This window comes from Chiloscyllium plagiosum, unplaced genomic scaffold (genome assembly GCF_037043375.1).
Source record: "Chiloscyllium plagiosum isolate Xiang-an unplaced genomic scaffold, Cpla_swu_hap1 HiC_scaffold_41, whole genome shotgun sequence".
Taxonomy (NCBI): domain Eukaryota; kingdom Metazoa; phylum Chordata; class Chondrichthyes; order Orectolobiformes; family Hemiscylliidae; genus Chiloscyllium; species Chiloscyllium plagiosum.
The window spans coordinates 5574863-5591648 of NW_028270179.1; the positions used below are offsets into that span (position 1 = coordinate 5574863).

Genomic DNA, 16786 nt, shown 5'->3' on the forward strand with positions numbered 1-16786 from the left:
AGAGTTTAATTGAGATAAATGCTTGGTGCTACTATTTCGGAAAGCAAATCTTATCAGAACTCATACACTTTTAGATAGGGTCCTAGGGAGTGTTGGTAAACAAACAGACCTTGGAGTGCAGGTCCATAGCTCTTTGAAAGTGGACTCACAGTTGGATAGAATAGTGAAGAAGGCGTTTGATATGCTTTTCATCATTGTTCAGAATATTGGGTGCAGTGGTTTGGATGTCATGTTGCGGCTGTCCAGGAAATTGGTGAGGCCACTTTTGGAAAATTGCGTGCAATTCTGGTTTCCTTCCTATCAGACGAATGTTGTGAAACTTGAAGGGTTCAGAAAAGATTTATAAGAACGTTGACTGGGTTGGAGGGTTCGGGCTACAGGAAGCGGTTTAATAGGTTGGGGCTATATTCCCTGGAACGTCGGAAGCTGAGGATTGACGTTTATAAACTCATAAGGAGCATGGATAGGATAAATAAACAAAGTCTCTTACCATGCTTATGGGAGTCCAGAAGCAGAGTGAATAAGGTTTGCGTGAGTGGGGAAAGATAGAAAATAGGGGTTGGTGACGATTCGCCGAAGCACATGCGCTCCCACCGATTAGCCACAGTCGGTTGGCCACCAGGATTTATCCACTGGGGTCGTTTCGCCTCTGGAAACAATTCAGCATCGGAAAGATGTATATGTAGTGATTGTTTTCCCTCCCACCTATTCTTTCATACTTCTCAGTCCCCTTTTGTTATACAAGTGCATACTATATATTGATTAAAAGGGGTAAAGCAAATATCATTCTATTGGTTCATACATAAAAATGAGTTACAAACTTTAGCCAGAAAAAAGAAAATACATTTTAAAAAAAGGGGTAAAGTAAATATCATTCTATTGGTTCATACATAAGAATGAGTTACAAACTTTAACCAGAAAAAAGAAAATACATTTTAAAAATCTTTATAATGGCAGCAAATTCTCACATTAATATTAAACAATGAAATTTCAGTTCATTTGATAGTAATGCGCTATTCCTCTAAGACATTCCAAGCAATTTATTTTGGAATATTCAACAACCATTGTTTTAATTCTACCATCTGCGTTTCGATACTTTTTAAGCTTTATTTGTGGAATGTAACCCGCTATCAACTGTTCCAAATATAAATCAATTATCATTATTGCTTTTGAAGCATAATCAGGATTAGTGTTGTATTAACGAGTTGCTCCAACTGCAGCAAAATGTTTATACATACTTTGCGCCAATGAAAGAAAAGACCCCTCATTCTAACTTCAGGAAAACATTCTCTCATCGCACTGACAGCTGCCTGCTCAAAGTCACAATGGATATACTGTGGCCTGGGATTAGGTACAAAGGACTTAACCATTTCAAACATGCATACATACGGTGAACGCTGCTTATTTGGTAGAAGTATATACAATATTGGATGAACCCGATCAATTCTCTTTTCTAAAAGAAAATATACCTGAGAGAATAACATCGGGGCTATGTTGAATGTACCATCCACAAACCAGGTGGATTCTGCTAAATGATGTATCCAAGATTCCCTACCAAATATGATTATTCGATTATGTTCTTGACCACTATCCGCCAAAAGAATTTTTTCTTCTGCTCCGTTATCCAACTTAAATACTTTGTATCTGATTGGAATCACCGAATGCTGAAGATCATTAGGATTTTGTGGCGCTAAACGAATACCATTCCTGTTTCGTCAAATTATTTTCTGCATGTTGCTTGTCGTCGGTAAAGGTGCCAGGACTTACTGAGGGACATCAGCTAAATATTCATTAATAAGAACACTAGGTAATTCCTGAGATTCTTCTGCACGACTTTTTAAACTTATTTTCACTTTCCCAACTTTGCCACTTGCTGCGGAAGGAGAATGTTTCTGTCCATTAATTGTTTTTTATCACAGTGCCACTCTTGGTGTGGATCCGTCCATTACATCTGCCCCTTTGTTCACATCGCCAAAACTGAATAAATGAATCACTCTTGGATAGTTTATCAAAAATATATGTCAAACCATCGTGGTAAATTTTATCAACTTTTTATTTCCAAGTTGATAAAATAATATCTGTTTCTATACCAAAGATTCCTGTTACAAAAACCACGTTTACTAATGATATATGTTTCCATACTAAAAATTCATGTTCCACAAATTGGCATTGTGGCAAACTGGAGAATTGTCTTCAGTGACCAATGGGCAGTGGCGAAGCGTCCTCGGTGGTGAAAGGGCGCTGGCGATTCAGCGGCTGCGAATGGTCCCATCCCGAGAAAAGAGGACTCAGGGGGAACGTTTTCACGCAGAAGTTGGTACGTGTATGGAATGACCTGCCAGATGAAGTAGTGAAGGCTAATCCAATTGCAACATTTATTGGGCATCTGGATGTGTACATGAATAGAAAGAGTTTGGAGGGAAATGGGCCGCGTGCTGGCATGTGGATCTAGATTGGGTTGGGTTATCGAGTCGGCATGGACGAGTTGGACAGAAGAGTCTGATTCCGTTCTGTACAACACTTTAACTCTTTGATTCTATAACTAACCATTCCCCTGCCACTTTTCTCTACGCTCTGGCCCAGATATTTCAGCACTTCCACCTTGATCTCTCTTGAAAAAAACTAAGACAAAATAACCTTGTTATAAGCGCAATTTCATCACCAATCATCAGAAAACCAGTGCACAAAACTCGTGTAAATGATGTCTGCTCAAAGCAAATGTCAAGGTCAGTAAATATCAAAAAGAACGATTCAAATGCTACTCGACCGAGTAAGAGTTTCAGCAATTTCTGTCTTCAGTTCAGTTTTCTTGAATTTTATTTCTGTGCTAGTTTTATTAATGAGCGATCAATTGGGTTGGTGAGAAATCGGGAAAAGTCTGGTTAATTTGTAGATCTACAACGTGCTTCATTCAGTGCTGTATCTCCCAATTCTGCCTCTTTCTTTTCACATGCTCCAAGAATTTAATGTCCGGTTTTAATGACAATCCAACAGATTGCATGGTAATGTTTCTTCCCAAGTATCAGCTCCAGAAAAATATCAGATGAATTTCTCTCAATTTCACAAATTATGCGTGTTTCTCGTTTTTCTCTCTCCCTCACCACTGTTTTAATACCCAGACTGAAAGGTGAATATATAATTAAAGGATTCAGACAATCGCAAACAGTCATTCCGTTTGTTGGATCGCTATTATCAAATGATTTTTGATAGGAAACAGCAGCATTCACACTGAGCAGTAACACACCTAACTGGTGTTTAACAGTCTGCCACCATCTATCTGAATTGTCAAAACACCAGCACAGTCACACTAGGACGGGACTCTGGCAAACATGTGGATTGCTAGAAGGAAATTCTTACCCAGCCCAGCGGGAAATCCCACTGGGAGCAGTTGGTCACCTGCCGTTGGTGTGAAAACAGTTTAACTCAGTCAACACACCTGCAAGCACTTACATCGCTTGGTTGTGGCGAAAAACTATTCAGCTGATGTGAATGTAGGAAGGGCTTCACACAGTCAACTTTCCTGATGAGACACATTCGAGCTCACACTGGGGAAAACTATTCACTTTCTCTGAATGTGGAAAGGGTTTCACTGTGTCTTCATACCTGCTGAGATACCAAAGAAGTTTCTTGGAGACACCATTAACTTGCGCCATGCGTGAGAAAGGATTTACACAGTAATTGAACTGGCTAAAACATCAGCGATTTCCAACTAGAGAGAAACCCTTCACCTCTCCTGTTTATGGGAAGGGATTAACTCAATCATCCTGCCTGCTGAGACGCCACTGGGAAGAGTCACACTGAGGCGAGACCATTCAGCTGCACTGAGCATGTGAAGGCATTCAGTCAGCCATCCAGGCTGCAGATTAGATTAAATTAGATTAGATTAGATTACTTCCAATGTCGAAACAGGCCTTACAGCCCAACAAGTCCACACCAACCCTCCGAAGAGGGTTTGTTTGATCCCTATTATCAAATGATTTTTGATAGGAAACAGCAGCATTCACACTGAGCAGTAACACACCTAACTTGTGTTTAACAGTCTGCCAGTCTAGCCAGTAGCAGTAGTGGACTCTCCCTCTTTATGGGCATTTAAACGGGCATTGGATAGGCATATGGAGGATAGTGGGCTCGTGTAGGTTAGGTGGGCTTGGATCGGCGCAACATCGAGGGCCAAAGGGCCTGCACTGCGCTGTAATTTTCTATGTTCTATGTTCTATGAAGAGCAACACACCCAGACACATTCCCCTACATTTACCCCTTCACCTAACACTACGAGCAATTTAGCATGATCCATTCACCTAACCTGCACATTTTTTGATCTGTGGGAGGAAACCGGAGCACCCGGAGAAAACCCACGCAGACACGGGGAGAATGTGAAAACCACACACAGACAGCTGCCTTCGGTGGGAATTGGACCCGGGTCTCTGGCGCTGTGAGGCAGCAGTGCTACCCACTGTGTCACCGTGCCGCCCACAGCAGTGCTAAGCCCTGAGTGAACGTGCCACCCCAACAGATAGACCGACATATTCACAAATAACGACAGCTGAAGCATTGTTCCTGTTGTTCATACCAAGGAATTAAAAATGCTCTTTGACAGTTTAAATGTGTATATCAAGGAAATGGTTTTGGAAAGATTCACATCGTTGACCATGCATGCATTCACACTGGTTAGATAATATCCGTCCAAACACTGTGTGAACAGGGGTTTTAAATTTCATCAGGACAGGTTAGTCACCCATGAGCTCGCAAAGATTTTGACATTCAGCTCCAAACCATACTTTTTCAACACCACCATCTGGTTATCTTTTGGGAATAATATGTTGAACACATGGTGATCAAATCTATCTCATAATTCTAAGGCAGATTCGTTTATTCGTTTAAGGCAGAGCTCTCCGTCTCTCTTAATTTATCCTTCCTCACTCCAACAGTGCGATAATCTCATGGAGTTACATTGTGAATAGGAATGCGACAATCTGATCAGCTCCCTCTGTTGCCTCTTTCTGCCAACCAATGTCAAATTGTCTCTTAAACTCCTCTCGCTGCACTTGTGATCCTGCATTATGGTTGTTGGTATTTCCTGTCTTGGCCTCTCAGTACTCATGCTATTGCAAGGAACTTATTGCATATCGGGCCTACAATGAAAGCGTTTCACACTGTTCTTCCATAAACAGCAAAAGAATTGTTCTCCCACAAAATTAGCAAACTTATAACCTGGCATTTTCCCCGACTTACCAATTACAGTCAAATCAGAGGATCTACCATGATTCAAATGAGAATTCAGGATGGCATGCCAGAACCAGCCGCATGAACACTTAAAAATGAGATGTCAACCTGGTGAAGTTACCAAAGAGGACTACTTGTTTAGCAAACAGTATATGCAAAAAATCAAAGACAGAGCTACGCAATCCGGTAAACAACAGAACAAATCAAACAATTGCAGTCCAGCTACATCAAATTGTGAATGAAGTTAAGCCACAGCTGGAGTTTTGAGGACAGTTTTGCTCATCATAGGAATCAACTAGACTAGATTGGTTATCGTAAAATTCAAGTTCATTTCATATCATATATTGAGAGTCGATGTTCAATTCACGAAATATAGTTGATGAAAATAAATCTAGCCGACAACGGATTGCAACAGTGAAGACAACTGGACATTAGATTGCAACAAATTAAAATCTGTTGTGTTTAGATAATAATTTAAAACAATATTTTGGTTAACTCCTCACAAAGTAAGTTGACTTCAGTATAATGGAAGAAGTTGATTGATGAGTCGCTGGTAAATCTTCATTTTATTCTGGTTTCGTTAATAAATAACATTCCTTGTCCGCGAGATGCACACCGAGTTCCATGTGGAAAGGCCAGGACAATTTCGGTATCAAGGACAACCACGACAGCCGGGACTTAGCTCCGGAACTGTACTAAATACGAGCTTGACCACAGCTGAAGTACTGAAGGACTGTACTACCATACATTCCAGGATCAATGTGATCACACCAGACATGGTGCAAAGCAGATTGATGAGAAGGTTTTCTCTTCGGAAATATTGGAGGTGTTTTCAGAGGAGGATGCGGTGAGATTAAATTCAATTGATAAAATGATAAGGATTCAGAACAGAATGGATAGGAAGGAGCTATTCATTAAGTGAAGTCAGTAACTATAGGTTTCAGTTTCAAAGTCTTTCAGAGAAATAAGTGCGGGGAAGAAATCATTTCATGCAGAAATGGAGGGGAGCTGCAATTCTGTCGCAGAGGATTGTTGAGGCAGAAAATCTGCACCAGAAATGCTGAACCATGCAAGACCATGAAAACAGATCGAGAGGATGGGGTGAACATGTTTGAAATGAAGCATCATCATAGGAGCAGGAGAATCTGTTTCGGGCAAAAAAAACCTTCAACAGGAATGGGGATGGGGAGCCTCAGTGGTATATAGATAAATGGAAAGGGGCTTAGGCTTGGGGGGAAGTAGCTGAGAATGCAATAGGTGGCAGTACTTGTGGGTAAAGGTGATGGTGGAAGCGGATAGGTGGAAATGAACATGGACAGATGGGACGGGTCATGACGATGGTGCTGAGCTGGAAGTTTGGAATTGGGGTAGGGTGTTTGGAGGGGAAACAAAGAAACTAGTGAAATTCACATTGATAGCAAGCTGCACGGGATCTGTCTCGGTAGCCCATACAGCGTATAGAAAGGTACTAACTCCTGAACCATATTTTTTGCTTCGATACCCATAATGGAATTGTTTGTGGAAAACTGGTTGACTCATCCATTATGGTTTGCAAGTGCTGTTTTCCAATTTTAGTGCTCCGCAGGGGACCTAGAAATTAATTAGAAAACGTGTGAAAGGTTAATCAAATGCTGAAATTGTCAACAATGTTGCTTGTTTTTATTGTCGCGGGTGCTTTACCGATCATTTCACATGTGTGACACGTTCCGCAAAAATGAACCAAATCCTGGTGCGTGTCAGGACAATAAAAATATTTTTTTTTTACCTTACCCTGTGTCATTCGAACCCTTGGGTGATTTCCTGCAAGACGTTCATGCTCTACCCGTAACTCTTGTATGCATTCTTACGCAACAAAATCTGTTGCACTTCAGCGAATCTCTCCTCTGCACTCCATTTCCGGCCATTTTCTATATTTCAAATTTTAACCCTCCGGAATAAACGATGCCTTATTTGTGGAGCACACATCCACATATGTATCTTTTTCCGTTTTGTGTTGCTGTTACAAGTCTTTTTGTATTTCAGGACTAGTCACGTCTGTCTGACCTCATGCCTGTTCAGATTTGTCCTGCGCCATTTCTCCAACCAGGGTATCCGCTAACTGAACATCAATGCCTTTATTTTTCTCTTTACTTTTTGCATTGTGCTGTGATTGATGATAGTGGGATCTGGTAACCACACAGTCTGGGAAAATACCAGGATATTTCTGTTTTAGCTCCTCAGTTTCTTGGACCTTCTTGGACGTCTCCACAACAGGGCTTGCCACTCCCACCTTAGTTCCTACCAGCTCATTTCCAAGGATACACTGAAGTCATGAAACTGACACTCTGTCAATCACTCCCACTGTAACTTCCCCAGACTTGAGTTGGCACTTCAGCCTGATCTCACACATTGGAACGCTAAATTTCTGTCCATCTTGCTCACAAATTACAACACTCTGGGGTAACAAATCAGAAGGCGTGTATGTTCACTCATTCATTAGTATAAGCGACTGGATCAATCCTGTATCTATCAAAATTATACCTTCTTGCCCTCCTCTCCCTGTTCCTTCTGAGTTAACATTACCCACAACTGGAATTATTTGTAATGAGCAGGTACGAACTCCATACCCGCCCATGCCCAGTTTGTGAAATCTCCTGCAGCTCCTCGGCTCTTCTTCGGGTCTCTTTTACGACCTTCCCTAAGCCACTGGCTTAGCTTTTTTTTTATCACGTCTTTTCCTAAAGCGTCTTTCTTTAACGACCAGCACTGTGACTTTACTTGTTCCACTATGCCATAGTGGAAACACCGGAGGGCTTTCATTTTCTTTGCACCTTCTTGGGCTTCTTACTTATCTTGTTGCAAGCTCTTACCAGAATTGTCTACTCTTGAGTGTAGGATCTCCCCTTCTCCCAGTTTCTATCCCTCACAGGCAACATTGTGGCCAGAAGGATGCCTTATGCACCAACATGTATTCATCAGCTAATTCTGCTGCCCCGATCACTTCTTGAACTTTTGGTTCCTCCACATGATTTCTTACCATCTTGCATGTGAGTTTTTTTTATACTTCTGCAGCAGAACAGTCTTTCTTAGAGCCTCAAAGTCTTCTATATTTTTAATGCACCCATCCATTTATCAAAATTACAATTCTTAAATCTTTCGAACTCCAAAAAGGTCTAACATTGCTACTTTTTGTGCTTCTGAATGGCTGTCTATATGCTTCTGGTACCAATTCACAAACCCTTAAAATAGCCTGTTTTACCTCTTCAAAATCTCTTGACGCTCATTTGACAGCAGGGCAAATACCTAACGAGTTCTGCCTACTATTCTGATCTTACTTCCCCATTAATCCTCGGACCAATCCATCTGCCCAATCAATTTTTCAAATGAAATAATGAACGCTTCAACATTTTTCTGATCAAAATGTGCCAACATTTTGACATATTTGTATATATCACTACGTTCACTTTTAATCTCCATCCTGTCAACTTGACTTTGCTGACTAAGTCATAATTTCTCCCGTTCAAGTTCTCTATCTTTTTGTTTCGCCCTTTCTTCTGTCTCTTAGTCTGTCATTTTCTTTTCTGCCCCTTTCTCTCTCTCTCATTTTTAACTCAGCAAAGTCCCTTCTCTGTTTTCCTCTTTCTCTCTTTTTCTGCTATCTCTTTCTCGCTCTCACTTTCCATTCTCTCTTTTTATTTATCTTCGACCTCGATATTCCTGAATTGTAAATGATGTTTCTCTATCTCTACTTTACTTGTCTGTTTCGCTGACACACTAAAGTATTTGAGTAATTCTCTTACATTTCAACTTTATTTTTGTCCTTGGTTAAACCCAAATCTAATTTCTTTGCTAATTCTAAAAGCATGGCCATTCACTTTCCTTATAGACTTTCTTGCCAAATTTGAAAATCATCTTCAAATCCAAGAAGCTCTTTAGCAATTTTAAGAGACATTTCTCTCACGTTTAAGTTGATCAACCATAAGACGCCGAAATTTAAAAAGATTGTCCCACCTACGTTTTATTGAAAGATTGCAATGGAAAATTAACAAATTTAACATTTATTGTGAAATGTAAAAAAGAATGCCTTTCTAAATTTGACGCTGTGCTGAGCTTTACAATCAATACATTACTGACTTCTGCAGCCAGGAGACAGCTTGTCTTTCTTTGAACTTTGTAAACATTCACCTTGACATTACGACAGTCGAATTCAGCAGAACCTGAGGAAGGCATAAGAACAGTTCTGTCCACAACCAGGGAATGAGAAAATAAACAACTTATGTTTTCCCAGTCTTTGCCCTTGAGAGCGTGATAAGAATGGTATAAGAAGAGTATCTGAATTATGCTCAAGTTCCCCTTGCATGAGATATCAGGCCAAACGTATTGGGTCGATTGTGCAAAATCTGAATAAAGCTGTTTTCTTTGCTCTTGCTGACATTTCAGTCCACAAAGATCCAAGACATTAACTTGCAAATGTTTAAATCTGCTGAGAGTTTTCGTAACACCAAATCAATTAAAATCTGTTTAAAACAGTTAAAGTCCCAAATCAGAGTCGGAAACCGTTTAAATCGGGAACAAAATCCCACAAAACTTTCAATTCCCCACGACGAACCGCCAGACTGTTACGACACGGGATAAACCATCTTGTTTATTTTAAACCTTCAGCAGAGAAAAGATTTATTCCGTGCAGCAATGTGCAACGCTTTGCGACTCCAAGAAGTATTTAAGTTAAACATAACAACTTTATTTCTTATGGTATAACAGATAATAATTAACTAACAACTATCTACAACTCCTTCCTGTCACCTATATTTCCCTAATGCAATAGCACTCCAATAAAGCCAACCGATTACTTTTTAAAATCATGTTTTCAAAACTCGGTAGATGTCGAATCTACTCTTACTCGGATTTCTTTTCATCATCCTAAGGATTCCTGTTCCGCAGCTTACTGATAAATAAAGGCATCTGTTCTCCGGAAACTCTGCAGATACTGGTGGCTTGTGAGTTCTCATCTCAAGTGTTCAATTTTCCCCAGTTTTATACCCCCAAAGCATTGGATTGTGGCATTGGCTTTTGGCATTGTCAATATGCTAAATTCAAATATGATGGGCGTTTGGTATATTTGGGGATATAATTTGAACTGATTGAAGTAAGTCGAATCTGTTTTGATGTTTTCCTTGGCTACACTACCTACCGGACGAAAAGTTTACATTGTAGCTTGTTCAGAACACTTGGTACTGTATCAAGTAGTTCTGCTAGCTCTTAACTCTGTAAAGGTACATTACACCCAAATCTTCATAACACAAGCAGTTTAAATTGTTCGCCAAAATACCAAACCATAATCCAGATTGAAGGTAGTATTTAGTCAATATTAACACCAAAGAAACGATCCGATGCTTTGGTGTATAAATTCCAAAACAAATTGAACGGTTGGAAGAGAACTGTCAATCCGCCGGCATGTGCCGACTGACCAGAAAATACCTCTCTTTAAGGTACCTTTACCTATCAATGACCTGAGAAACAGAAATCCTTATGGAGAAGAAAAGAAGACAGAGCAAGATCCAAAGTGGAAATTCCACATCTCCCTGGTTTTGAAATGTGACTTTTATTTTCGCAAGATCTTAATGGGAGTATTCATCAGACTGGTATTGTGGTGGGGAAGATAAAAGATAGATTAGAGAAAGGAGTTGAATATAGTAGTTAGTTTATCTTCTATGTTCGACTGAACGAATCATGTTTGTTTTTTTCGTTAAACTGTGACTTAGGTGTTGGTTCTTCGGCTCTCAAACTTTAACAGATTACTGCATGGGGTAACTCTTTTCTGTGTTGATGGATTAAATTTTCAGGGGGCGTTGTTACCCCGTACCGTAACAATCGCCTTCGTAACTGCTCCGGTCAATGACATCTTTTATAGAATGCGATGAACAGAACTGTGTCCTGCTCTCCAACTATAGCTGAAGCAATATTCTGCACAGCTCCAAAATGATATTTCTACTCTAATAATGTGTAGCACCGCTGAAATTCGCAAGTGCCATGTGTGTCTTCTTAACTACACCCTTAACCTGTCATGACACATTGATAAATCTACGGAGGCAAGAACCCTAAAATTCCTCTGTTCATCAGAGCAGAAGTGCATTTCCATTCATTTAGTACCCCAATTCTTATTCCTTCTTCCAAAGTGTATGACAGCATTGTTATTAAAATGGCAGGAACTCCGCACGATATTTTGAAATGTTAGCCTGGACCCTATCTTTGTCTTAATTTAAAGATTGATGAAAAGTTGGTGTTCCAGGTGTGAAGCAGCTGATAAAACAATTCGGCTTCAAGCCAAATAGAATATAGTTAAACAGTACAGTTGAAACACGAGCACAACACAAGGAAGTTAGAATAACTTCACGATTGGAAATCTTAACCACCTCGGCACAGTAACTAATAGTACATAACTGTTCCAATACATTAGCAGCCCATACAAAGAGGTCAATTACGATTGCAGAGTCTCACAGGCAGGATGAAGCATTAGTAAGAAAGAGACGAATGCAGACAAATTCTTTACGGATGCTCGCCACTTCCCTGGACGGACATAACTTACTTCTGTTACACCAAAAACAAGCTTGGCAAACCTGAACTGGGAGAATTGACCACTTCAATTCCATTCCATTGTTAACCTCGACAATTATACACCTCTGACGTTACTAAAACTCGCTTTAAAAAGGACAAAATAAAACTTTTTAAAGTGTCAGTTTATTTATAGATGTATTTTCGACGTGCAGCTGATCTGCCCAACTGAAAAAATGTTTATATCTTCCTCACTGTCAAAAGAAAATGAATTTTTAGAAGTGGAAAGTTGATGGATGACGCAATGGAAGGAAATGAAAATTTTATATACCACGAAATAATGTTTCAATAATTTCAGAATTCCCCTTGATTTAAAAAAATATCAAATGCATCCTGTTTTTTTCGGCCAGGTACGTAACTGAGAATAAACCTTTATGTTCAAACATTTACATCATCTCAAGAGGTGCTCAGTCAAAGTCGATGCGACGCTGATGAACAATTACTCTGTTAATTCACTCCATCATAGTTCACATACTGAAGATTGTGACACTGAATCATAAAAAAGTGTGTTCTCTCCAATGTGTCACACGATACACGTTTGCAATCGCTGTGACGGACTAACTTGTCATTCTCTTCGACTTGGAGCTCAGGCACATTCTATTTGTCTTTAGAGAACAATTTCCTTTCATGGAGAGAATTCCCCTGTGCAGAATACATACTGTACTGTTTATGCAGCGACAGATCAATTTATCTGGTTTACTGCTGCTTTCACATTTGACCGATATGTGACCATCTGCTGTAGTAAGTGGTAAAGTACATATTGTTTGGTGGAGAGAGCACGTGCGTTCTTGGAACAATTGCAGTGTTCTGCTGGTTTAGGAAGGCCAGTTGTTATTTCATGTTCACAGGTTTCCTTAAAATGTCAAAATACTTGCGTTCATGCTGTTCTTCAACGTTTAGAGAAGAGTTCAAGAATATCCTTAAATATCCCTTCATTTTAGTTTTTCTATTTTACGATGCAAGAAACGATATTATTTAGAAGCAAGAATGCCCTTTCATTACATTTCATGTCCTGGCCTGTGATATTGAATGGGAAGTTGCTGTCCATACTCTTCACATGATCAACCGTTCTCGCGAGGACCATCTTCACCGGGACGTGGGTGTCATGTTGGGTTATCATTGCAATGGCGATCATGTCATAATTTGACGTCTGCCTTCACTGGGTGGCACATTGGCTCAGTGGTTAACCAGGGACTCGGGTTCAATTCCAGCCTCGGGCGACTGTCTGCGTGGAGTTTGCACAATCTTCCTGGTTCTGCGAGGGTTTCCTCCGTGTTTTTCGGTTTCAACCCACAGTCCAAAGATGTGCGGGCCAAGTAAATTGGTCATGCTAAATTGACAATAGTGATAGGTGCATTAGTAGGGAGTATGTGAATGGGTCTGGGTGGGTTACTCTTCGGAGGGTTGGTATGGACTTGTTGGACCGAAGAGCCTGTTTCTGCACTGAAAGAATCTAATCATGATGATGGTAATGTTGCCTGGGGTTCGTCTTCTGTAGTGTCGTTGGTTACTGCCGGCAGAGTGAGTAACGAGATGTGCTGATTCTCTTTCTGCGAACATCACCAATGTATAGGGGGCAAAATATTTAGAATCAGCTCAAGGGGTTAGCATTCAAACAATCTGCTTTCGAGTGGTACAACCACTATCTTAACTGAAGAATGGGATGGAGGAGGTCCTTTCTTTCTTAGATTCTTCTTTTCCCATTTTGCACTCTAAATCTGCACATTTAATATGATGATTTAATTTACTTTCACAGTCTTAATTCAACCTACAATGCTGAGGATCTCCAGCAATGCACATGCCGTCTTACTCACTCCCTTCATGCAGAAATATTGTGTGATCATGTAAACATTCTTTTTTTTTACTCATTTAAATGCGTATTCGAGGCTTCATCATCCATGAGTCAATGAAAGTTGCTCCACCATTTCCCATTCAAGTTTTACTTTCCCGGAAAGATTATTATGAGTCCTATTTTTCATAATTTGATATTCTTCCCAAGACGCTGAAACAAGAACTGAACTTAATCTTTCATTGAGGTTGAACTCTCGATTATGCTGGTCTACCGAGTCCTCAGATAAATCAGTCTGTCGTTTTTGCATTCCAATTGGCACTGTTGAATCTTGCAAAATTCTCCAATCCTCCAAAGAATTGTCGAGACTCAGGGAGAGATAGTGTAAAACCATAACCTCTGTAATTTCCATTTTCAGTGTTGCTGAATAAATACTCTCAGGTTCTGATTTCTCATCAATTTTAAGAAGGAAATATTCCCAATTCCTGTTCTATTACAATTTCACTGCATCATCTGTCCTCGTCTTACCGTTTTATTTTCTGAGAGCACACAGACAGAAACACTTTCTTTTCCCACGGAAAAACCAGGAACTTATTTTTCATTTAATCAATCGCTCATTAATTTCTTATTGCTGTCATTCCTAAATCACCTCATTATTCCTTACTCTGTATCGCTCATTTTATGTTTCCATACCTGCAGATTGTAGTTGTATTTCACGATATATTGGTTTTTAGTCTTTTTTAATCTCCTTCATCAAACATTTATTTTTGACGGATCAGACAATGCGTGATGACATTATCAGATTCAATGTTTCCTGCTTTTCTCAACAGCGGTCATCAAATAAAAAAATACCATGGACAATTTTGCAGTTGTGAGTCAAAAAAATGGCTGCGCAGAGCTTTCTCTTTATTTACTGTCGTCATGTTCGTTTACAGCTCCTGTCTCAGCACGATGTACAACGATGGGACACTATGTTAGCTCCAGGCTACTGACAAACCTTGCCTAAGTACCGGCATTCCTCTCAGTCATTCATTCCTTCTCTCAGACAATCACACCAACCGGTCAAATCCCTTCCACATTTTCATGCTTTTTCTTTTCTTGTTTCAGATTTCCCCCGATTTCAGATTCCTGGCTCCTTTCTCTTTCTTCAGTGTATCCATATCAGTGTCTCTTTAATAGATTCAAACTTCTTTGCAAATTGATATTCTCTCCTGCCTCTCTGTCTATCGCACACTTGTTAGTTATTCACTCGTGAAATGTGAATTCACTGGTTGGCTAGAATTTGTAGCAAACTCAAGTTACACTTGAGATAATGGTGTTGAACACCTTTTTGAACCGCTGCAGTCCGCGTGCTGTAATTTGACCCCATGTAGCTAGTGCCCTTGAGTTTGTGGGTGGAATTGGTTTAAAATTTTTAAGGTGCTGTTGAAGGATATCTGGTAAAATTCGACAATAAACCAACGTCCTGCTGAATTTAGGAATAAGTGAGAACTACAGATGATAGAGATCAGATTCGAGAGGGTGGTACCAAAAAAGCACAGCACGTCAGACATCCAAGGAGCAGGAGACTCAAAGATGTGGGCACATGATGAAGGGCTTATCCCCGAAACGTGGATTCTCCTCCTTCTTGGATGCTGCCTGACCTGCTGTGTTTTTACACCACCACATTCGCAGCACTGCTGACTGGAGCCTTGTGAATGGTGAACATGCTTTGGTAAGTCAGGAGGTGACTTCCTCACCACAGAATCACGACCATAATATCTATTTTGGAGGGACTTTGTTAATATGGAGAGTCCAGCTGAGTTTCTGCCCTATTTATAACACACAGCATGTCTCCTGCGAAAATCCAGTGACTGAAGCTCGATAGAACATTGGCGCAATTTTTAGATATTTGCCTTATTTCAAATCCATCCTAAAGTATGTGTCAGACCATCTTTAATCCTACTTGTCAATACTTCCAATCCTATTTTACTTTGTCCCTCCTTTTCACGCTGTGACTACATTGATGTCACTCTGAAACTTAACTTATTTCATCCTGCAGTAAAACTTATTTTGAACATAATTAAATGCATCCTAAATCTAGCAAACAAATATATGTTCTTTCTTTAAAATGAAATCGATGAGATGGTCACATTGTTGATGCAAATCTCCAGTACATCTACTTATTCACTGTGATATAAATGAATGCTCTACATTTTGCTCCAGACTTTGATCCAAATTTCCTCTCAGTCAAATATCAACGTATGTAAATTTAACACGACTTTCTGATTTAGAAGCTGGAGTTCAGGTTATTCTGTGGAAATGGTGTCTTTGTTAGTTTGGACTGAATCTGTAAAATATATTGTCTTGGAGCTGCCTAACTTTGGTTGAGAAATACTTCAAAACTCTGTTTAACTGGTACCTCCTCGCTTGTGTGTATATTATTAATTTCAATATATAATTGGAACAATTAAATGGTGGTAAAATATCTCAAATTGAGTTAATTCTAAATGTTGATGACAGGATCAGAAATAGAATAGAATAGAATTCCGACAGGTTGGCAACAGGCTATTCTGCACAACAGGTCCAAACCAACCTTCTAAGGAGTAACCTCGCCCCCCTACGCTGTTACTCTACTTTTCTGACTGAAGAATGTTCACCTTACCTACACATCCCAGAATATTATGTGTAATTTAGCAACGTCAATACATCTAACCTTCGCATCACTATATTGTGAAAGGAAACTCGAGCACCAGGAGTTTACCAATGCAACCACAGAGAGAATCTGCAAAATCCACACAGAGAGTCACCGAGCCTGGAATCGAACACAGGCCCCCGGTGCCGGGAGGCAGCAGTTGGAAACGCTGCAACAACATGCCGCACCAAATAGTTGATATTTTCAGAGAAAGGCGTGTTTATTTCAAAGTGTAGTTGTTTAATTGTCTGGCTTAAAGGGACAGTCGCAGTGGAGGAAATGCATGTTTGTTTTTGTAGGGATATCCAAAGATATTTCCATCCATTAAAAGTCTAGTTGGAGTATTTTGGCATTTACGATAAAACAACATCTTTATATGGAAGAATAAAACAGAATATCTCGATGCAATTTGTACACATAACATGATTGCAAATTAGATCAGTCGTTAACGAGGCAGCAGAGGGTGGATGTCAGCCACCGAGTTAGTGGTGTGAATGGATGCAGTTGAT

The 16786-nt window shown here is 39.9% G+C and overlaps 1 protein-coding gene across 1 annotated transcript in view; it reads left to right on the forward strand.

Moving 5' to 3' along the window:
- The first annotated feature begins 2151 nt into the window (after positions 1 to 2151).
- LOC148138134 (uncharacterized) overlaps positions 2152 to 16786 on the forward strand; it is a 47769-nt gene continuing 33134 nt past the window's right edge. Inside the window, exon 1 of the mRNA XM_087981823.1 lies at positions 2152 to 2317. Coding sequence (XP_087837949.1) covers positions 2152 to 2317 — 166 coding nt within the window. The remainder of the gene's footprint in view (positions 2318 to 16786) is intronic.